Source organism: Scyliorhinus canicula, chromosome 2 (assembly GCF_902713615.1).
Source record: "Scyliorhinus canicula chromosome 2, sScyCan1.1, whole genome shotgun sequence".
Classification (NCBI taxonomy): Eukaryota; Metazoa; Chordata; class Chondrichthyes; order Carcharhiniformes; family Scyliorhinidae; genus Scyliorhinus; species Scyliorhinus canicula.
In genome coordinates, this window is record NC_052147.1 from 53,960,924 (window position 1) to 53,983,367 (window position 22,444).

General features: G+C 49.9%; 1 protein-coding gene across 5 annotated transcripts in view; it reads right to left on the reverse strand.

The window, feature by feature from the left end:
- Positions 1–22,444, reverse strand: part of nin (ninein (GSK3B interacting protein)) — a 189,961-nt gene that overhangs the window by 45,644 nt on the left and 121,873 nt on the right. For all 5 annotated transcript variants that reach the window (XM_038778397.1, XM_038778396.1, XM_038778394.1 and 2 more), the window contains exons 7-13: positions 13,568–13,708; positions 12,496–12,663; positions 12,191–12,327; positions 11,002–11,142; positions 9,613–9,787; positions 8,633–8,743; positions 6,440–6,529 (exon numbers count right to left, since the gene is read on the reverse strand). In XM_038778397.1, the coding sequence (XP_038634325.1) occupies positions 6,440–6,529; positions 8,633–8,743; positions 9,613–9,787; positions 11,002–11,142; positions 12,191–12,327; positions 12,496–12,663; positions 13,568–13,708 (963 nt within the window). The remainder of the gene's footprint in view (positions 1–6,439; positions 6,530–8,632; positions 8,744–9,612; positions 9,788–11,001; positions 11,143–12,190; positions 12,328–12,495; positions 12,664–13,567; positions 13,709–22,444) is intronic.

The window sequence follows — 22,444 nt, forward strand, 5'->3', positions numbered from 1 at the left end:
AATTTCTTACTGAAGTTGAAGTGACTGATCTCTACCGGGATAGATAACTGAAAGCAATCTGAAGCACTAAACAGTGAGGAGACTTCCGGTTGCGGCTATGACCAGCTAAGTCGCACGTTTGGCTGCTCCTGCTACAAAGGTGTTTTCGGGCCGATTGGAGGGCCCCAACGGCGCTGTAAGGACAAATCCCGGTGGGGGAAGGCTCCCTGAAGAGAACCAGACCAACTTTATGGTCGGTACCCGGAGTGGGGTGGTAAAGAAAGCAACAGCAGCTCCCAAAAAAAAGCGGGGGAAGAAGACCAAAATGGCGGCCGGTGGAGCACCCGAGGAATGGAGGAAATGGGCGGAGGAGCAGCAGGCCGCTCTCCTGCGCTTCTTTACGGAGCTGAAAATGGAGCTCTTGGAGTCAATGAATGCGACGACCACCAGGCTGATGGGAGCCCAGGCGACCCAAGAGGCGTCGATTCGGGAGCTGCAACAGGAGATGACTGTGAGGGAGGAGGAGGCCACGGTCCTCGTGGGAAAGGTAGAGGTGCACGAGGCACTCCACCTGAAATGGCAGAGCCGTTTTGAGGAGCTGGATACCCGAATGAGGCGGAAGAACCTGAGGATCTTGGGCCTGGCAGAAGGCCTGGAGGGGTCAGACCTCCCGGGATATGTGGCAGAAATGCTGAGCTCCCTGATGGGGGCAGGGGCCGTCCCTTCGCCCCTGGAGCTGGAAGAGGCCTACAGGGTCATGGCTAGGAGGCCAAGAGCAAATGAGCCCCCGAGGGCGGTGCTGGTGCGGTTCCAGCGACTCAGCGACCGTGAGAGAGTGCTGGAGTGGGCCAAGAGGGAAAGGAGCAGCAAGTGGGAGAATTCGACGGTGAGGGTCTACCAGGACTGGAGTGCGGAGGTGGCAAAGCGGCGGGCCCGGTACAACCGGACGAAGGCGGTGCTACATGCAAAACGGATCAGGTTCGGAATGCTGCAGCCAGCGCGCTTGTGGGTCACCTACAGGAACCAACACCACTATTTTGAGTCCCCAGAGGAGGCGTGGGCCTTTGTACAGGAAGAGAAACTGGACTCGAATTAGACCCAGGGGATACTTGGAGGCCGTAGCCGCTCGGGTACTTTCAGCTGAATTCTTTGTTTGGATTTTGAACTCTTGCTGTGGTTTTTCTTCTGATGTTTTTTCCCCCTTTGCCAACTTCCCTTAGTTATTGTTATTGTGGTTATTTATGGTTATTTATGGTTATTTATGCTGTTTGGTAGAGGGCGACTGTTAAGTACATTGTTATTTGTTATTTATCTGTTATTTATAATGTTAAGTTGGGGAGGTGGGACGGGGGGGAGAGCAGGTCGGGGATATGGGCTCCTAGGGGGGGTTCTTTTACAGGCATGGACGGGGACGGGGGTGGAACTGAAGATGGCGGGGTGGGGTGTGGCAGGGCGAAAGCGCGGGCTTTCCTCTGTTTTCCCGCGCGCGGGGCAGAGGAGGGGGGAGGGGAGGAGTGCGGGGCGTGGCTAGCAATGGCGACCTTTCCCGCGCTGGAGCGGGGCCAGGGAGGAGTGGCAAGGGGGGGGGAGGCCCCCCCCGAGCCGGGGGGAGTCGGAGTGGGGCAGGAGCAGCCGGGTCAGCGTGAACCAGCTGACTTACGGGAGTACGATGGAGGGTACATCGCGGCTAGGAGGGGTCCTAGCCTGGGGGGGGGGGAGGGGGGTTAGGGAGGGACACCGGGTTGCTGCTGAAAAGACCAGAAACGGGAAGTGGAGGACTGGAGAGGTGGGGGGAGGGGGACATCGCCATGGGGAGCGGGTCAGAAGGGGAGGGTCGACCCGGGGCGAGCAGGGAACAGGACATGGCTAATCGGCAGGGGAAGGGGGCGGGTCGTCCCGCGACCCGGCTGATCACTTGGAACGTGAGGGGGTTGAATGGGCCGGTCAAGAGATCAAGGGTATTCTCACACCTGAAGGGACTGAAGGCTGATGTAGCAATGTTACAGGAGACCCATTTGAAGGTAGTGGACCAGGTTCGCCTGAGAAGGGGGTGGGTGGGACAGGTGTTCCACTCTGGATTGGACGCAAAGAACCGGGGGGTGGCGATTCTGGTGGGAAAGAGGGTGTCGTTCGTGGCGGAGGAGGTGGTGGCGGATAAGGAGGGTAGGTATGTGATGGTGAAGGGTAAGCTGCAGGGGGAGAAAGTGGTGATGGTCAACGTATATGCCCCGAACTGGGATGACGCGGGTTTTATGAGGCGCCTATTGGGCCTCATTCCGGGACTGGAGGCAGGGGGCTTGATCATGGGGGGGGACTTTAACACAGTGCTGGACCCCGGGCTAGACAGATCGAGCGCAAGGACCAATAGGAGGCCGGCAGCGGCAGAAGTGCTGAGGGGGTACATGGAGCAGATGGGAGGAGTAGACCCATGGAGGTTTGGTAGGCCGAGGGCGAGGGAGTATTCCTTTTTCTCCCACGTCCATAGAGTGTACTCCAGAATCGATTTCTTCGTGTTGAGCAGGGGGCTGATCCCGAGGGTACGGGAAGCTGAGTACTCGGCCATTGCGATCTCTGATCATGCACCGCATTGGGTGGATGTGGAAATGGGGGAGGCGCGGGACCAGCGCCCGCTGTGGCGGCTGGATGTGGGGCTGTTAGCGGACGACGAGGTGTGTAAAAGGGTCCGGAAGAGCATTGAGAGCTATCTGGACTTGAATGACACGGGTGAGGTGCAGGTGGGGATGGTCTGGGAGGCCCTGAAGGCAGTGATCAGGGGAGAGCTGATCTCCATAAGGGCGCATAGAGAAAGAAAGGAGAGGCAGGAGAGGGAGAGGCTGGTGGGGGAGCTATTGGAAGTGGATAGGAGATATGCGGAGGCACCAGAGGAGGGGCTGCTGGAAGAACGGCGCAGCCTGCAGGTCAAGTTCGACCTGCTGACCACCAGGAAGGCAGAGACGCAGTGGAGAAGGGCACAGGGCGCGGTCTATGAGTATGGGGAAAAGGCGAGCAGGATGCTGGCACACCAGCTTCGCAAACGAGATGCGGCTAGGGAGATTGGGGGAGTGAAGGAGAGGGGCGGGAAGGTAGTGCAGAAGGGGCAAGAAGTGAACGGGGTCTTCAGGGATTTTTACAAGGAGTTGTATCGGTCTGAGCCGCCGACAAGGAGAGGGGGAATGGAGGACTTCCTAAACAAATTGAGGTTCCCAAGGGTCCAGGAGGGGCTGGTAGAAGGGCTGGGGGCGCCAATAGGGCTAGAGGAGCTAGTCAAGGGAATAGGTCAGATGCAAGCGGGGAAGGCGCCGGGGCCAGATGGGTTCCCGGTGGAATTCTATAAGAAAAATGTGGACTTGGTGGGACCGGTACTGGTACGAGCCTTTAATGAGGCGCGAGAGGGGGGGGTTCTGCCCCCGACAATGTCGCAGGCTCTGATCTCCCTGATATTGAAGCGGGATAAAGACCCCGTGCAGTGCGGGTCCTACAGGCCTATCTCGCTTCTGAACGTGGATGCCAAGTTGCTGGCAAAGATCCTGGCAGCTAGAATAGAGGATTGTGTGCCAGGGGTAATCCATGAGGACCAGACGGGGTTCGTGAAGGGGCGGCAGCTCAACACGAACGTGCGGAGATTGCTGAATGTAATTATGATGCCGGCAGTGGAGGGGGAGGCTGAGATAGTGGTAGCGCTGGACGCGGAGAAGGCATTCGATAGGGTGGAGTGGGAGTACCTGTGGGAGACGTTGAAACGGTTTGGGTTTGGGGAAGGGTTTATTAAGTGGGTGAAGTTGCTCTACTCGGCCCCGACGGCGAGTGTAGTGACAAACGGGAGGAGGTCGGAGTATTTCGGGCTCCACCGAGGGACCAGGCAGGGATGTCCCCTATCCCCCCTACTTTTCGCACTGGCGATTGAACCGTTGGCGATGGCACTGAGGGGTTCAGGGGGGTGGAGAGGACTGACTAGGGGAGGGGAGGAACATCGAGTATCGCTGTATGCGGATGATCTACTGCTGTACGTGGCAGACCCAGAAGGGGGAATGCCGGAGATAATGGAACTATTAGCAGAGTTTGGGGACTTTTCGGGGTACAAATTAAATTTGGGCAAAAGCGAGGTTTTTGTGATACACCCGGGGGACCAGGGAGAGGGTATTGGGAGACTCCCCTTCAAGCGAGCAGGAAAGAGCTTTAGGTACTTAGGGGTGCAGGTGGCAAGGAACTGGGGGACCCTCCACAAGTTGAACTTTTCCAGGCTGGTGGAACAGATGGAGGAGGAGTTTAAGAGGTGGGACATGGTACCGTTGTCGCTGGCGGGGAGGGTGCAGTCAATCAAAATGACGGTCCTCCCAAGGTTCTTGTTTTTATTTCAGTGCTTGCCCATCTTCCTCCCTAGGGCCTTCTTCAAAAAGGTGACGAGTAGCATCATGAGCTACGTGTGGGCGCATGGCACCCCAAGGGTGAGGAGGGTCTTTTTGGAGCGGAGTAGGGACAGTGGAGGGCTGGCACTGCCCAATCTCTCGGGGTACTACTGGGCGGCAAATGTGTCAATGGTGCGCAAGTGGATGATGGAAGGGGAGGGGGCAGCTTGGAAACGAATGGAGAGGGCGTCCTGTGGCAACACAAGCCTGGGGGCCCTAGTAACGGCACCATGGCCGCTCCCCCCCACGAGGTACACCACGAGCCCGGTGGTGGCGGCCACCCTCAAGATATGGGGGCAGTGGAGGCGACATAGGGGTGAAATGGGAGGTCTGTTGGCGGCGCCAATAAGAGGGAACCATAGATTCATCCCGGGGAACATCGACGGGGGATTTCAGAGCTGGTACAGGGTGGGCATACGGCAGCTGAAGGACCTGTTTATAGAGGGGAGGTTTGCGAGCCTGGGAGGGCTGGAGGAGAAGTTTGAGCTCCCCCCGGGAAACATGTTCAGATATTTACAAGTGAAGGCATTTGCTAGGCGGCAGGTGGAGGGGTTTCCCCTGCTCCCCAGTAAGGGGGCGAGTGATAGGGTGCTCTCGGGGGTCTGGGTCGGAGGGGGGAAGATATCAGACATCTACAAGATAATGCAGGAGGCGGAAGCAGCATCGGGGGAGGAGCTGAAAGCCAAGTGGGAAGGGGAGCTGGGAGAGCAGATAGAAGACGGGACGTGGGCGGATGCACTGGAGAAGGTCAACTCTTCCTCCTCGTGTGCGAGACTGAGCCTCATTCAATTTAAGGTGCTGCATAGAGCTCACATGACGGGGACAAGGATGAGCCGGTTCTTTGGGGGTGAGGACAGGTGCGTCAGATGTCTGGGAAGCCCAGCGAACCATGTGCATATGTTCTGGGCATGTCCGGTGCTGGAAGGGTTCTGGAAGGGGGTGGCAAGGACGGTGTCGAAGGTGGTGGGGTCCAGGGTCAAACCAGGATGGGGGCTTGCGATCTTTGGGGTCGGGGTAGAACCGGGGGTACAGGAGGCTAGGGAGGCCGGAATACTGGCCTTTGCGTCCCTAGTGGCTCGACGAAGGATATTAATTCAATGGAAGGACGCGAGGCCTCCAAGCGTTGAAACTTGGATTAACGATATGGCTAGCTATATTCAGCTAGAAAGGATCAAATTTGCCCTGAGAGGGTCGGTACAGGGATTCGCCAGGCGGTGGCAACCTTTCCTTGACTTTTTAGATCAGAGATAGACGTTCGGGGTCGTGGCAGCAGCAACCCGGGGGGGGGGGGGGGGGGGGGGGGGGGGGGGGGGGGGGGGAGGGGGGGGGAGGGGAGGGGGGGGCAGCAAGGGTCGTGGGGGGACACGCACGACTGTAACGCGGGCAAGCCTGCTCGCTGCTCATGTCTGAAACTGTAGGCTGCCTTGGTTGTTAAGGTCGCCTGGGGGGGGGGGGGGGGGGGGAGGACTGGTGCGCGCGAGAGGGCGGGCGAGGGAGGGACATTTGCCTAGAGGGATTGTGTTGTAAATAATTTAAAAATTAGTAGGGGTAAATGTCTGTATGGAAAAACTCTTTCAATAAAAATTATTTAAAAAAAATAAACAGTGAGGAAATTCAGCTTTAAAAAGTGACATTAAAGAAACAATGGAACCAATGTGAACACAGATGTGAAGGTTGGTCTGTGGCACACCGTCAGTTACCCCTCTTGGTGAGATACTTTTGGTTTAGTTTACTATTTAAAAATGTAGCCAAGTCCTACTTTTTTTTTTTCTTTTCTTTTTTAAAAAATTTAGAGTACCCAATTATTTTTTCCAATTAAGGGGCAATTTAGTGTGGCCAATCCACCTATCCTGCACATCTTTTGGGTTGTGGCGGTGAAACCCACGCAGACACGGGGAGAATGTGCAAACTCCACACGGACAGTGACCCAGGGCCGGGATTCAAACCCAGGTCCTCAGCGCCGTAGGCAGCAATGCTAACCACTGTGCCACCGTGCTGCCCTAGCCAAGTCCTACTTGCAATGTTACATTAAGTCAGTGCCCTGGTATACTTACCCTACACTGCTGCTCGTATTCCTTTCTCAGCAATGTAATTTTTTCCTCATGCAAAAAAAACTCAGCACTGGTTGGATCAAGGTCTCCAAACTATTAACAATAGATAGGAAAAATTATTTACAGTATCGATCCATTTGTACATGTGCGCAGTACATCGGGTCAGCAGTTTTCACTGACCCACGTTACATAATGCATTGTGTATTAAAAAAAAAATCAAAATATATGCAGTGTTAAAAGTGCAAGCACAACAGGACCAGCCAAGCTACTTCAAAAACTAAACATTTTTTCTATTGATCCGAATGATTTCAGTTGGCTCAATGATACTTCCATGGTTGTTGGATATATTCACACAACTATTACAAACCTGAATCTTCAATGCAAGTTCCATTTAATTATGGTTAAAAGCAGAAAAGGCTAGAAACACTCAGCAGATCTGGCAGGATCCGCGAAGAAAGGAACAGATTTAACGGCCTGAATTTTCACTCCCCAAGTGCAGGGGTGTATAATTCCCGGCTCTGCAAGCTGAACTCGGAAAAAAAAGTGATCCCGAGTGTAATTTTCGTTCCATGGGAGGGGTCAGACCGGTCATCCCAGGAAACAGTTCGGAGGAAGCCAAGGGGGCCGTCGGTTTGGAGGTAAGCTGTGTAAAAGGCCCAGTTCGGCGATCTGGACTTCATCCTAGCTGTGTAACAGAAACAGCCATCCAGCCCTCAACACTCTTCCCATACAATCCTTATGCCTCATCCATGCCAACCCATGCCACCTACCCCCATCACCCCTCATATTCTCCATGCCAACCTGTGAACCCCTGCTCATCCACCATAACCCTTTATAGCCCCTTTGCCAACTTATTGCCACCCTTTGCCTTTACACCCTTCATGCCAACTCATCCAGTATTCACCATGGGCAAACCTCAGAACCCATGCTGATATTAAACAAAATAAAGTTCCAAGCGCCCATTGCAGACCTTACTTAAAAAAAACTCGTTCATGCAACCCCAATTTAATATATTTACATTCCTTCAATTACATTATCCCTTATAACAAAAACATTTAATTCAATTGCATAATGCTCTATAAAAATAAACACTGGAATTCATAATCTCTTAAGTCATAACCACTTGGAACTGTCAAACAAACTGAAATAGCAGATATTTGAGGGCAACATGGTAGCACAGTGGTTAGCACTGTTGCTTCACAGTACCAGGGACCTGGGTTCGATTCCCGCTTGGGCAACTGTCTGTGCGGAGTCTGCACGTTCTCCCAGTGGATTTCCTCTGCATGCTCCAGTTTTCTCCCACAAGTCCCGAAAGACGGGCTTGTTAGGTGAATTGGACATTCTGAATTCCCTCTCAGTACCCGAACAGGCGCCGGAGTGCGGTGATTAGGGGATTTTCACAGTAACTTCATTGCAGTGTTGATGCAAGCCTACTTGTGACACTAATAAAGATTATTATTATTATTATTATTAATGGACAGTTGTGAAATCAGTCATGCAGCATTAATCCAGTAATGGTAATAAATCTTATGTCAATATAGTGAAGAAGCAAGCAATCATTTTTTTTGAAAACTCCTGACAGTTTTTTTTTCAGAAGTTAACAGATGTTTTTGGCATTTCCAATGGGCTCCACAGTTCCAATACATTTATACACTTTTTACATACATTCATGCCCACTTTAACAATCCCAAAGGGCACCTGACCTCTCCCAAAGGTGTCCAAAGGGTACCCCAGGTCTCCAAAGAACTCCGGCAGCTTTGGCTTTTCTTCTGAAAGGTCCAAAACCCACAAGGCATGTTTTGGATATATCAGTTATAAAAATTCCAGTCTCTTCGACGGCAGCTGCCTATGTGAACCACAGATCTGCAAATCTGCCCTGTTCCCCTACTGGCGTAAATGGTGAGTGCTGGGTTCAGGGGTGGAACTTCAAGAACTCAGGCTCCTGGTTCCATTTTAGGTAAGCCAGAGAAGTTCTCCGTCTCACGAAAATTCAGGCCACCATTCTGTTTTTATTTAGGATTTTCAGGATCTGCAGGATTTTGCTCATGTTTCACTTGATGGCCAGTGAAATGTAAACTATTTCATTTATAAATAACAAATTTTTCCCCTTCCAAAAAAAACATAACTGAAGATTATAATACAGGTCAAACTTCACCTATCATTCAATACTAGGAGATGAAAAATCACATGCATTACCTTCTCTTTCAAAATAGTGTCCAAATTATTTTGCAACTTCTTTGCTAGGTTCTCAAACTCAAACACCTTCTCTGAATTTTCTAATAGTTCTTTCTCCAGCCGACTGTTTTCCTTTAAGATATGAAAAAACATTTGAATAAACTCAGACAGGGCAGAATTTGAGCTTTCAGCGCAATTTTGGATGGGACAGCTTAGCAGAATTGTGAATAATGCAACGTAAAAGACAGAATTAGCTTTTTAGCAAGCTATTCACCAATCCCAACTGTGCTTTGAAAAGTTAAATTGAAGTAAGGTGGGGAAAGTGATGCTACTTTTTTGAAGAGTTGACCACTGTGTCTTTGATATGTGTGCGCAGGAAATATTAAGAATTGATTATAATGGAGAAATGCTACACATTCCATTCATGTTGCTGTTCAGATATGTGTGGTGCCGACACGTCATCATTATCATTGCATCGTTGGCCTCGACAAGGCAAATATTTATACTTTTTTAAAAAACACCACTGATTTGCTAAGACAAGGACCCCTGGAAGGCTCTTCCTTCTTTAAGCAGACGTCTAACAGAATCTTCACATTCACACTGACCCCTATGTACAGAGAAGAGTGGGGAACAACATGCGGGCAAAGTGTGTACGAAGCTAAATTTATTGCCAATACCTCTGCATGTTGCATTATTTGCTGTACTTAAAATAATTGTAAGAAAATCACAACAGGCTAGTCATGTTCACATATGTTTCACAAGCAATGAGGAAGTGTAGTAGGAATCTAGAGTATGCAGATGAAGAAAGAATAGCCCGAGTGTTTAACATTCATCACAATTTTGGTTCAAACAGTTATGTTCAGCTGTTTGTTTCAGCTGAAAGGAAGCTCTTTGGCATATTGCCTGTAGCTCTGAAATAATAATCTAACCACTCTAAACAGTTCCTCCTCTTTCTTGGTGAATAGCCACTTGGAATTATAATGGAAAAAGGGAATTTTCACCTTCAATGACAGTGCAAGTCGGTCCCTGAGGTATCCATCCTCCACTTTCATTTTCTCTATCTCTTTCTCGAGTACTGTTCGTTGCTTACTGGCCTGGTGGGAAATCTGGTCTTTCTCTTTGGTTAGATCTGCCTTCAAAGCAGCAAAGCGATTCCTGTATTCTTGCTCCAGCTTGCTAAACAATAAAGAGCGCAACAGAATGAACGGCAGCAAATTGGCTTATGTGCGGGGTAAGCTTTTAATTTAGGGGCATTAGAAGAGCAGAACAACTTTCAAAGAACTTTCAACAAGTCAAGGTACTCAGCTCAGAGAATTAATACACAATGGGCAGCTAACAAGAGAAATGTGGGATTTTAATATTTCCATTAAATTTCCAAGCATATCGTGAAACTCAAGAGAACAGAGTTTCTTTTCACTGATTTGGCATGAAGATTTGCAGAAAACTGGCGTACTCCAATATTTATGCTTTATATCTCCCCACAATACCACCTGCCACCACATTATTCATTTCAATGATCTGTGTAGTGGCTTTTTCCTCATTTTCAACATTGCCACTGTAAATTTTTTAAAGTGCTGCTCCAATCAGATTTGTCTTTTCCTTGCTCCCACAAATACATAAAATACAGGGAGCATTTAATAGCAGTGTAATATATCTGGAAACTCATCTGATAAATCCCAATGTGAACCAATGAGAGCAGGTATTATAATTGTTATAGTACCACCCTTTCATTCAAAAGTCTAACATTGGATTCTCTGAATGAACTTGGCCTCTATAACCGAGAAATGTGGTTGCAGAAATGATATCCGAAGGATTAACAGCTGTCCTCTTAGATTAATTTTAATGGATTTAACAGTCTTCTATTGTGCTAAAAGCAGGCTTCAAATTATTCATCTTAAACACAAATTGAATTTCACTGACTGCCATAACTAATATATTTATTTAAAATAGTTAATCCATAATTGTTTGGAGTAATGGTAATTACTCCAAATCATGGAGTCCAGGTAACACAATAATGTTTTACATTGCAAGTTGAATATACATATGTTAGAAGGATAGGAATGTTTTATAGACCATGTAGAACTCAATGTATTATTTTACTATTGCATTTAAGCTGGCCAGTCCCTTCAAAGCTCAAGTCTAATTGCCAAATAAGATGGATGGAAAATAAATAATCTACGCTTCTGCTAATACTTTACTTAGGCCAGGTTCAAAGTAGTAAATGACAATAGCCTTGAGTGACTCTTCCTGTAGTCTCCCCTCTTCTCTTGCAAGGAAGTGACCTTCCACCCTAATATAACTGTGATTGATTCATAACAAATGCAAAATTCTTAAAGGAAAAAAAAATAAGACCTCTGGTACGTGCCAGAACCCAAAAAATTGTCCAGTACCGGATATTGCATTCATTGAGATGTTCTATAGCAGCATGACGATCATCGACTTCAGAGGCCATCAGGTTTTTTAACTTTTCTGCCTTTTCCAAGTCCATTCGAAGTTTTTCTTTCTCTCTTAAAACTTGATCAACTCGCTCCCTGTATGGAGAAGTGATTACTTTTCATGACACTCAGTTGATCACAATGTACTCAACATAAGAATTTTGTTTAAAGAATAATTTTACTGAAATTAGTCATGATTTTGAGGATTTACTGGGTGTCCTGTATATGGTTTATTTCATTTTCTTCAATTAAAGTGGAAGTTGATTTTGCTGAGTCCCTCTGTGATTCCTCATTGTTCCAAAGAGTTACAATCAATGCACTTGTTGCACTTTGTTAGCGTGTTGCATTGATTGTTTACGGGGAGTTTAAAAGCAGAGAGCGCTTGTCTATAAAAGCTACCCTTATGTTGCATTACGAGTTCTGTTCCAGTGATTTGGTGAATGGAAAGCACTGCCCTTATCCACTGTTCCCAGTCACAATGTCACTGTGGTACAAGGACATTTCTGGACACTTCACTTTCTAACATTGAGAATTATATCCGAACTTAACACACACACAGTGCCAGCAGGATTTGCTGGATGGTATCTTACCTAATCTTTTCCTTTTTAAGGGATGAGGGATTATTGAGACATCCACACTTGCTATGATGGAGACTGTCTAACTCACAACATATCAGGGACGAATCCGAGACCATCATGGTCTATGTGGCTCAGGGTTATAATGCACAGAATACTTACTAGCTGCACTATAAGGGAATTCCATAATCCTTTAAAAACTATATTTTTTAAGGTATTATCAAGCGTGTTTTTAAAAATAAGCTGATAGCCCTAATTACTGCAACATAAATATTTAAGTTGACTATTTTTCTGCAATTTCCAAATTGCTGCAGATTCTAATTTAGAAACTGCACTGCAACTGGATACAAATCTTTCCCTTAAAATTAAAGTGAAAAAAATTAAAGTAAATAAATTAATAAGACAGTATTAAGCTCACCTATATTGAGCTTTCGAAGCTGTCTCACAATGACACCAGTGTCTATCAATCAGTATGGACTAAGAAATGTGCAGGCGTACGCTAAAGTAATCTGAAAGAGTTCTTTGGTTCTCTTGTTTCAACTAAAAAGAAAAGGAAACAATTGACTTACTTTAAATGCCTAATCTCATTTTTGAAGCTGGCCAGGACAGCTTGGTGGATTCCATTCTTTGTTATCAGGAGCTCGTTTTCCAAAGCCAGGGTAAGTTCTGTCAGATTGACCTTCCCATAAAGAGCAAACTCCAAGGTCTGAAAACAGAATTCATTTATGTTTGCCACCATGTAGGACTGACATTAACAAGAGGCACATCACACTCGCATCAGAGATCTTCATTTGTAGCGATCAAAATAAAACGTAAGCAGGTCAGTACATTTAAGCATATTTTTTCACACAAGGACTTCAACCTGTTGTCATACCTTTAGAATTTCAAGGCCATTTTCAATTCCTTCATCTTGCCAAGTGTCCAAGACCTGATCTGCTGAGGTGTAACCGGTCCCATCATCTAAACATGAAAACAGGCGAAGGCCAATAGTACTTGTCATAGCAGATGGGGTAGCAGTCCGCCTTCCACTTTCATCAAATGGCTAACACAAGAACAGAGGAAGAAAAACATAATGACATTGCTTACTGATTTGAACTTGTAAACTTAGCAACAACACATGTCTTCCAGACTATCCTCATACCCAAGCTAATTCTTCCTCACAAAATTCTGAATTTATACCCATTTAACCATACTGATACACGCCAGCGCTCACTAAAGAAAATTTTTGTTCAGCTTCAGCCTGAGCTGTATTACAAGGAGGGCAGGAGTCTTCAGCAGTCCAAAGTGTGCTGGAAACATTCCCCTTATCCCTGCAACATTAATCTAAACCCCCATATTAGGGCAGAAAAATAAGTGTAACCACTTGCCCCTCTCACTGAGATCACTGTAGAAGCAAGCATCTCCAAACTGAAATGGCTTCTTTGCCTTTGCTCCCCATTTCCCTTCTCCCATCTTTTCCTCTACCCTCCCCAACCTCCACCTTCTTCACTCTTTTACTTCCCTGTTCAATCACTGGGCTGACTCACAAATGATCTGGATGTTTCAGCAGGTACAGGCACACACTGAACTACAAGATTCAGGGACTTGTATGCAGGAGTGATCAGAGATGCTGAACTTGGTCAAGTGGGGAGGTAGTGAGAAACAATTTGTTCATCTCAATGAAAGGAGAAGAATGGCAGGATTTTCCAGCCCCACCCACCCCGGGACTGGGAATTCCCACCAGAGGTCAATGGAACTTTCAATTATTGGCCCTGCCTGTGGCAATTCCCACGGTGGGCGGGACTGGAAAATGTATCCCCAAGTATGGAGTGACAAGGTGATCTTTTGCTGGCGTTTTAGTTAAACCATTAAAAAAAAATACCAAGTGGAAAGTCAGTGCAAAAGAATTTACTTAGTGAAATGACTGCAATATCATTCAATTGTTTGAGGCTGCCTCTGTTCAGTACCTGCTGAGAATGATGCCTCTTTAGTTGTCTGTAAGGAGTGGAGCCAGATGAAGGTACTGACTTTTTAAAGATGCCATAAAGGAAATCTTCAAGACGCATTAAGCCATCTTGATCTAGTTTTTGAAATATATCATCCAGAACCTATAAACCAGAAACAAGTGTTCAGAAACTCAATGCAACAGAGTGCAAACATTAGTACAGCAGTGGTAACAAACTTCTCTAAGTATATGAAAACTGTAGAGCTTTCAAAGCATATACCCCATGCCTATCTTGTGCAAAGTCGCAAAACAGAACATCCAGGAGTGCTGTTTTAAGATATTATTTTATAATTCAAACCAATAAAATTCTTAATTTGCTCAGATAATCAAAATGAATCAGATTGCAGTAGTTTAGACATTGTAATTTCTCATCAGTTACAAATGACTTGCAAATCTGATCATTCTCCCACATTTAAAAAAAAAGCAAAAGGATTATTAAAATAGGAATTATGAAGCCTGGGAAATTATGACCTGGACTTCAATTTAAATAATATTATAACTTAATTACCTTAAAGACAAATGATTTTAAAAGAGGAAACTCTTTCTACTTTAAAGGTTCTCCAGCGCAAAATGTATTCCTCAAGCAAAGATTAATGTTCAGATTTGCCAGCACTGTTCTTGATCAGGTGGTTTCAGGCCTTCAAGGTATATTGGGTGAGATTCTCCGGACTCACGATGGGTCGGAGAATAGCGGGCGTCGGAAATTTTTACGGCGCGGCTGTTCCGACGCCCTCCCGCTATTCTCCGAACCCCGCAAAATGTCGGAGTCGCCATTCCCGACAAACGCCTCCTTCCCGCCCCTGACACGACCAGAATCACCACTGATAGCCCCCCCCGCTATTCACCGGCCCGGATGGGCCGAAGTCCCGACGTCATGGCGCCCTGTTTGCACGTCGTGAAACACACCTGCTTTTTAAATTAGTCAACCAGTCGGCCTGGCTGACGACAGCTTGGAGGTGGTCAGGGCACCACTCAGCGCACCGCTCAGCGCACCGCTCGAGTCTGGCCACAACGGGGAAGGCATCCCTGAGAACGGGAGGGGGTCCAGAGCGGGGGGAGTGGGGGGGCGACGGGGGAGGCAGTGGGGGAGACGGGGGAGGCAGTGGGGGAGACGGGGGAGGCAGTGGGGGGAGACGGGGGAGGCAGTGGGGGGAGACGGGGGAGGCAGTGGGGGGAGACGGGGGAGGCAGTGGGGGGAGACGGGGGAGGCAGTGGGGGGCGACGGGGGAGGCAGTGGGGTAGACGGGGGAGGCAGGGGAGGCAGTGGGGGAGACGGGGGAGGCAGTGGGGGGCGACGGGGGAGGCAGTGGGGGAGACGGGGGAGGCAGTGGGGGAGACGGGGGAGGCAGTGGGGGAGACGGGGGAGGCAGTGGGGGAGACGGGGGAGGCAGTGGGGGAGGCAGTGGGGGGAGACGGGGGAGGCAGTGGGGGGCGACGGGGAGGCAGTGGGGGAGACGGGGGAGGCAGTGGGGGGCGACGGGGGAGGCAGTGGGGGAGACGGGGGAGGCAGTGGGGGGGCGACGGAGGGGGGGTTAGGTAGAGAGTGAGCCGTCCAACCCCGTAACAATATGTCTGCCAGCATGCCATGGTGTGCCGGTGACGAGGACACGGCCGCTGGTTCCCCTGTGGCTTCCGGACACAGGCCACTGACGCACCTGTGAGGAGGCCATAGTTTACTGGCCGTTGGATGCAGAAAGTGACCAGGGGTTAGGCTCACCGCGTGTCAGCAGCGCGACCAGGCCACCGGGACACACTGGTATCCCATGGCTGGCGGCTGCCAAGGTGTCGACTAACCTCCGTCTAACATGTCCCGTTTCTCTGCCTCCCACCACCCTTCTGTAGGTTAGCACGATGTATGGGAACAGAACGGCTATGTTCTGCGCAGTGGTTGGGGCCGCTGTACTGCATTTGGCGATGCAGCAGCATCCACACCCACAACCCGCAGTGGCTGCAGGGCCAGCTGCAGCAGCAGAGGGAAGGGCCGAGGAGTTGCCAGTCGTCGAGCAGCATGGGGGGGAGGAGGAGGAGGAAGAGGAAGAGGAGAGAGTGAGGGTGCAGCCACGGCGCCAGAGACGACGACCAAAGCCGAGGGTGTACCGTGTCCGGGTCTCTTTCCTAACAATGCCGGACATCACCTGCAGGAGAAGACTCCGGCTGAGTAGGCAGACGGTGATACATATCTGCCAACTCCTGTCGCCCCTCGCCCCACGTGGAACGGGGGGAGGACACGCGATCCCGGTTGCCATCAAGGTGACGGTCGCTCTGAACTTCTATGCTACCGGCTCCTTCCAGTCTCCGAGCGGGGACGTCTCCGGGATCTCCCAGTCATCGGTGCACAGGTGCATCCGGGATGTGACCGACGCCCTCTATGCCATCGCGGACCGCTACATCACCTTTCCCGAGGACCAAGCAAGTCAAGACTCACGAGCCCGTGGATTTGCCAGTGTGGCCGGGATACCGAGGGTTCAGGGGTCAATCGACTGTGTTCACGACCCCATGCGCCCGCCTGCTGTGGACAAGGAAGTGTTCACAAACAGGAGGGGGACATACTCCATTAATGTCCAGGTGGTATGCGACCCCCACATGAGGTTCATGAACATCTGTGCAAGGTTCCCAGGGAGTGTGCATGACTCCTACATACTAGCGCAGTCGTTCATCCCTGCGATGTTTGAGGGACGTCCCCCCCGGCTGAGGGGCTGGTTGCTAGGCGACAGGGGTTATCCGCTGAGGTCTTGGCTGATGACGCCTATACGGAGGCCTCAGACCAATGCGGAAACACGATACAACGAGGCCCATGCAGCAACCAGGGGTGTGGTGGAGCGCTGCCTTGGCCTCCTGAAGATGAGATTCAGGTGCCTGGACCGCTCCGGAGGGGCCCTGCAGTACCAGGCTGACAGGGTCGCTCGCATTGTAGTGGTCTGCTGTGCGCTGCACAACATCGCGATGCAGAGGGGAGATGACCTGTTGCAGGAGGAGGAGGGAGAAGCTAGTGGCAGTGGTGCCAGCACAGAGGAGGAGGAGGAGGAGGAGGCGAGGGAGGAGGAGGAGGAGGAGGCTGGCGGAGTGGCGGGCGCAGAACGCAGACACGACCCAGGTGCTAGTGATGTCCAGGAGGCGGCACGATGGACCCGGCAAGGACGGCGGGCATGCGACGCCCTGGTGGCAGCACGGTTCACGCATCGCATGTGACGTCCCCGATGAACACCAAACCACCACCTGCATCGCTAGTCATGAAGAGGGTCACCACACAACTGCCACCACCACAACCCCCCCCCCCCCCTCAGTGTACACTGCTCCACTTCGACATGATGCTTATCACTGGGTGCAGACGGAATGGCACAACATTGATGGCAGTGTCAGCGGGTGTGATCAGTGCCATGTGGAATGATGACAGCCCGCTCTGCGAAGAGCTGTGAGCTCAGAATCGTTAGAGAGAGTCTGACCCATGGCAATAGCTGAACCATCCACCTTGGTGGCCGCTGAGTTCGTCACTGACACTCCATCACGTGCCCGCGTGGGCTAGCTGTGGGAGGGGGTAGGGGCAGGGACTGCACACCCAGCACCGAGGTTTCACCACCCGTCACCCCCAGCGACACTCGGTCACCATCACGATTCCTGTGGCTGTGGAACAATCACACGGTATTACAAGTAAGGTGGAACAGTGCGTTTAATATTAACAATTATTTACAGGTGCCCTAGCCCCTACAACTAAACTGTGCCCTTCACCCGTGCCAACTTACTCAGTGTCTATCTTAGTTGCCTTACGGGCCCTACCACTACGTCTAAGTGACTCCCCAGATGATACAGCAGGAGTGGAGGAGGATTGCTGCGAATCGCCCCCCTCGACTAGTTTCTCCTTGGCTAAGCGTTTCCTGGGGCGACCAGGCCTTGATGGGCCAGGCTGCTCTGCGGGCATCTCGGGTGACATTGTGCCACCCTGCTCTGCCTGCTGCCCACCCGATGCACCAGGGATGGGACGGGGGGAGGCCGAGAATTCCGTGATGTCCCGTGATGGAGTTAATGGGACGGGCCCCGAAACCTCCTCCTCCCTCGGGGAGCCCGGTGGCCCCCGGGCCTCACTTTGGGACAGAGGTGCGAGCGGGGAGGTGCCCCGTCGCACCACCGACACCTGGCGCTGCCAGTCCTGGAGGCCTGCAACGGTATCCACCAGGATCCGAAGGTTTGCAGAGACGGAGTCCAGGGAGTTAGACATTCCTGCCAGGGACTGTGCGATCTCAACCTGTGTGTGCACGATGCCATCCAGCACATGTGTCAGGCGGTTGATGGTCTCCGCGACCGACTGCTGCGACTGGGCCATGACCTGCTGAGACTCGGCCATGGCCCGCAGGGCGCCGGCAATGTCGTTTTGGCTCTGGCACATTGCTGCCTGTGAGAGGGCAACCCTGTCCAGGGCCGAGGATGACGCGTGCACATTAACCCCAACGTCTTGCATAACCTGACCCATTGCCTCCACCGCGGATGCCACCCGTGCGGTGTCGGACTGGGTCTCTGCCATGAGTGGCACCACTCCCTGCTCTTGGACGCGGTTCGACTCCTCTAACAGCGTCTGCAGAGTCTGGAAGGCTGCCCTCCTCCCGCCATTGTTTCCCTGGGTTTCCTGAGGCATCGGCTGTGCGGGTGGGTTGATAAACTCCAGGAACTCAGAAAACGTCTGGGAGCCAGCTGCATCCTGGGTCTGGTCTGGCCTCCGCGAGTCCGGGCCCTCTGTTGCTCCAACCTCCACCTGCTGTACCTGCTCAGCTGTGATGTGCCAACCAGACTGTGCCCCAGGAGACTCATCACTAAATAGGCCCGCCGGGGTGTATGTCTCTGGGATGATGGATGTGGTGGGAGAAAGCAGTGCCGCAAGCCCGACGCTCTCAATGTTTAGGGCCTCCTCCAGGGTGTGGGGCTGCTCAGCGACAGGAGGGTTGTCCCTGGCCATTTCTGGTGGTGGTGGTGGACTTCGAACCCTCTGTGCGTCCTGGTCCGCAGATTGGATTGGGGCGGATAGGGCTGCCCGCTGATCGGGCACCCTCTGTTGTGAGGCCCCGGGTGAGGTGGCGGCAGATTCCTGTCTCCGTCTGGAGGCAGACGGCCCTGGTCGTTCGGCATCACGTCCTAGGGAAGAGAATGAGACGGGTTATTTCGATTTGCTTGGCAGGCCGCTGGACGGTCCCAGTGGGCAGGGTTTGTGAAGGGACAGAGGATGGGGGAGGTGTCCCAGTGGGCAGGGTTTGTGAAGGGACAGAGGATGGGGGAGGTGTCCCAGTGGGCAGGGTGTGTGAAGGGACAGAGGATGGGGGAGGGGTGAGTGTTTGTCAGGGAGGGTTGTCTCACTTGCTGCAGTTCCGCCAACCTCGCATTGCGCGATATCGCGGGTGGCAGACCCCCCAACAAGGTCCAGGGCCCTCTGTTCAAAGGTGCTGAGGGGGTGCAGGTTGGGCGAACCCCCTCCAGTCTTGTGCCGCTCACGGGTGTTGTGAGCGGCCTTGGCCTGTTGGGGGAGGGAACATAGGTAGATCATTACAAAACGGTAGGTATCAGCAGTCCGTTCAGATACTGGCACAGTTTGGGGGGGGCAAGTTGTCATAAGACGATTGCATCTCTCCTCGGGGCCAGAGCGCTGGGTCTGTGACAACTTTGTGAACCACCCTCAAATATCTCTGCCCCAATCCCCCCCCCTCCCGTGCGGGGGGGTGGGGGGGGGGGGGGGGTGCTTAAGTTAAGGGGGAGGGATGGTTGGGACTAGGGGGCACCCTCATGGCACTTACCCTGGCAGACCTGGTGAGGTCGTGTAGCTTCTTCCTACATTGCTCTGCTGAGCGAGGGGTCTGCCCCACAGCACTGACGGCAGCAGCCACGTCACGCCAGGCCTGGCGTACCGCGCTGGCAGGTTGGCGATGCCCTCTCCGCGGGCAGATGATGCCCCTCCTCTGCTCCACGGCATCGAGCAGCGCCTCGACGTCAGCATCTACAAAGCGAGGAGCAGCTCTCATCGGCTCCGACATCCTGCCCGACAGATTCTGTGGTCGCCCGCGCCTTTTTACGGCGTCGGGCGGCGTCACGTGGGCGTGATCGTGTCGTCGTCGCGTTCCGTCGTCATCACGCACGTAATTGACGCGGCCGCGCTACTAGCCCATTTCCAGGAAGTGAATCCGTCGGGAAATGAAGCCTTCGCGACCGTCGTAAAACGCTCCCGATTTTTACGACGGTTTTACGACTTTCCGCGGGTGCGGAGAATTTCGCCCATTGCCTTTCCAGAACTCCACATTTGGGTATTGCCCCTCCTGATAGAACTGCCTAAACAGCAACCCTGTTTTGGAGAGTTACTGAGGATGCTTCTCCGGCACAAACATAGTAGCACAACAAAAATAATCAAACAACTAATTTTTTGTAGTGCTAAAGCCTGTTGATACATCATTGATTGTATTTTTTGTAAAATTAATCCATTTGAATAAAAGCATCATGTAAGTGAAACTTGACACCATGTTCATTACTGACGACATACTGGGATCAAACAATCTCATGCAAGATTAAACATAGGGTCAATCCCATAAATTGTATTTTTGCAAAATAAAATAGCAATAGAAACAGAATCTAATCCATAAAGCACCATGTTGCAATAGATGCCTGCTCCAGAATAACCCCACAATCATGTTTGAAGGCAGCAGCAAGCTAAAGTGTGAACATTTGTTAATAGAAGCTGATGTAATGTGTAGCATGTTTCTGATTAGCTTCCAGGTTAGCCACTGGGGGGAGCTAACATGCCTACAATGAGAAGGCTATTACAAATGCAACCATTTCACACTGCCTTTTAAATTAATTCAGCACCTGGCTGTGTGTGCCAGAGGTTCTGTTGACAGTATTCTTTGTATAATTATGCTCGTCTGATTATTTTACAGGTGAATACACGTTAAACTACACATTAAGAAGTCATTCAAGAGAAATTCACCCGTTATAATGGGAATCATGTGACACTGTTACATCTCAACAAAAATGTGTTTTTATTGACTTTTTGGAAATGTAGCTATGTAATATGCTAATTAAAAAAACATTTAAAGTACCCAATTATTTTTTTCCAATTTAGGGGCAATTTAGCGTGCCAATCCACCTACCCTGCACAGCTTTGGGTTGTGGGGGTGAGACCCACGCAGACACTGGGAGAATGTGCAAACTCCACACAGACAGCCCGGGGCCGGGATCGAACTCGGGTCCTCAGCGTTGTGAGGCAGCAGTGCAAAAATGCTGATTTGTTACGCCAATTTCAAAACAAATTGATTTTGAGGAGATATACTTTTTCAAAGGTTCCAATCGAATAATAGGAACTTATTTTTTTTTCCTTTAGTTCTCCATTATGTATCCTGTGAATGGATACAAATATGCAGTATTAAAACATTATACTGTCTATTTTGTTCCATTTTGCAATTTCAAACACTCACTGTAATCCTGATAAACTAAATTCATCCCTTGAATTTTGAACCATCTTCTTTTTCAAATGCACGACCAGTGGATTACTTTATTTGCAGTAATCTGGGTATGGAGTTAAAAGTAATCTCAAATAGCACAATGGACATGCTCCTGGATGGTCAGCTACTCACATCCTGTCACCTCAAGACTTTTGCACAAAATGATCTCCATCACATTTGAGTTTCTTCTAACTAGAAATTGGAATGTGTTTCAATCATTTTTCATTCTGGTGCAAACTTAACAATCTGCACAGGCACTGCTCCACTATTATATTCATACAGCACTTTTTTTCAGGTGCCCTGGATAGCACTTAAGGGCATTTGGCTGTTTAAAGTAGGAGCTTAATACCTGTTGAAGTGCCTCACCGAGAAATTAGTAGGTGGTGGCTTAAGCTATGCCATTAGTGTTACAAATTGTGTTGAGGACCTATAGATAATCATGGACAAACAGATGATATTCCAAGATATTGGACTTTGAAAATAAACAAAATAGTCCAATTTGTCTGTCTGCAAGTTAGGTTTAGAGTTCCCAGGTTTCTAGACAGTCACACAGATAAACCATTTACTCCTTGAGCACGCCAGAAACTGTATTGTCGCTTGACAGGCAGCTTTCAGTGATTCAAAACAGTAGCCATCATACGGACTTCATTCCAAATGGACATACCCACATCAACACATTTGCAACAATGTGAATTTTGGGAAGATCTAGCTATCTAACAACACATTCTCCTAGTCAAATGTTACAATGGTCAGAAAATCACATGCTTGGGGCGAGTAGTAAACCTCTCCTGCTTCTGGATTTTATGGTGTCTGCCATCATCTTTCTGATCATAAAATTGGTCCTGTACACCTCCTGCAGCATCATTCCCAATGGAATACCTCCACCCATGTGTCCTCAAAGCAGCTTCTTTACTTAATTCACCACACCTCTAAATTCCGTCAATAGCTTGAGACTACAAGTTGACTCCACGCCATCAAAGTCATCGTTAATTTCCAACTTTAACTCTGAACTCCTTCCTATTTATCAGATTTTTCATGTCTCGTAATTTTTTGATGTAACCTGGCGTATGTAACTTGAACCTTCCAAGTCCATTCACATGAGCATTTTGGCTGCTAGTTGCTCTGGATTCAAAGTCATCCATTTATTTCCAATGTTTCTCTTTATTTTCTCTTTACCGCTCCTAGGCTCTCTTTTATTGTCATGACTCCTTTCACTTCTCCCCTCTCAGGTACTTTACTGTCATAATTTCCTAACCAAACTCTTCGGTATTCCTCAGTCTTGGTGTTGTCTTGCTGTTGTCCCAGGCTTGGCTACAACTTCCGTCTGTGCCTCTCGTGGCATTCCTGTGAAGGCTCATTAAGGCACCCGC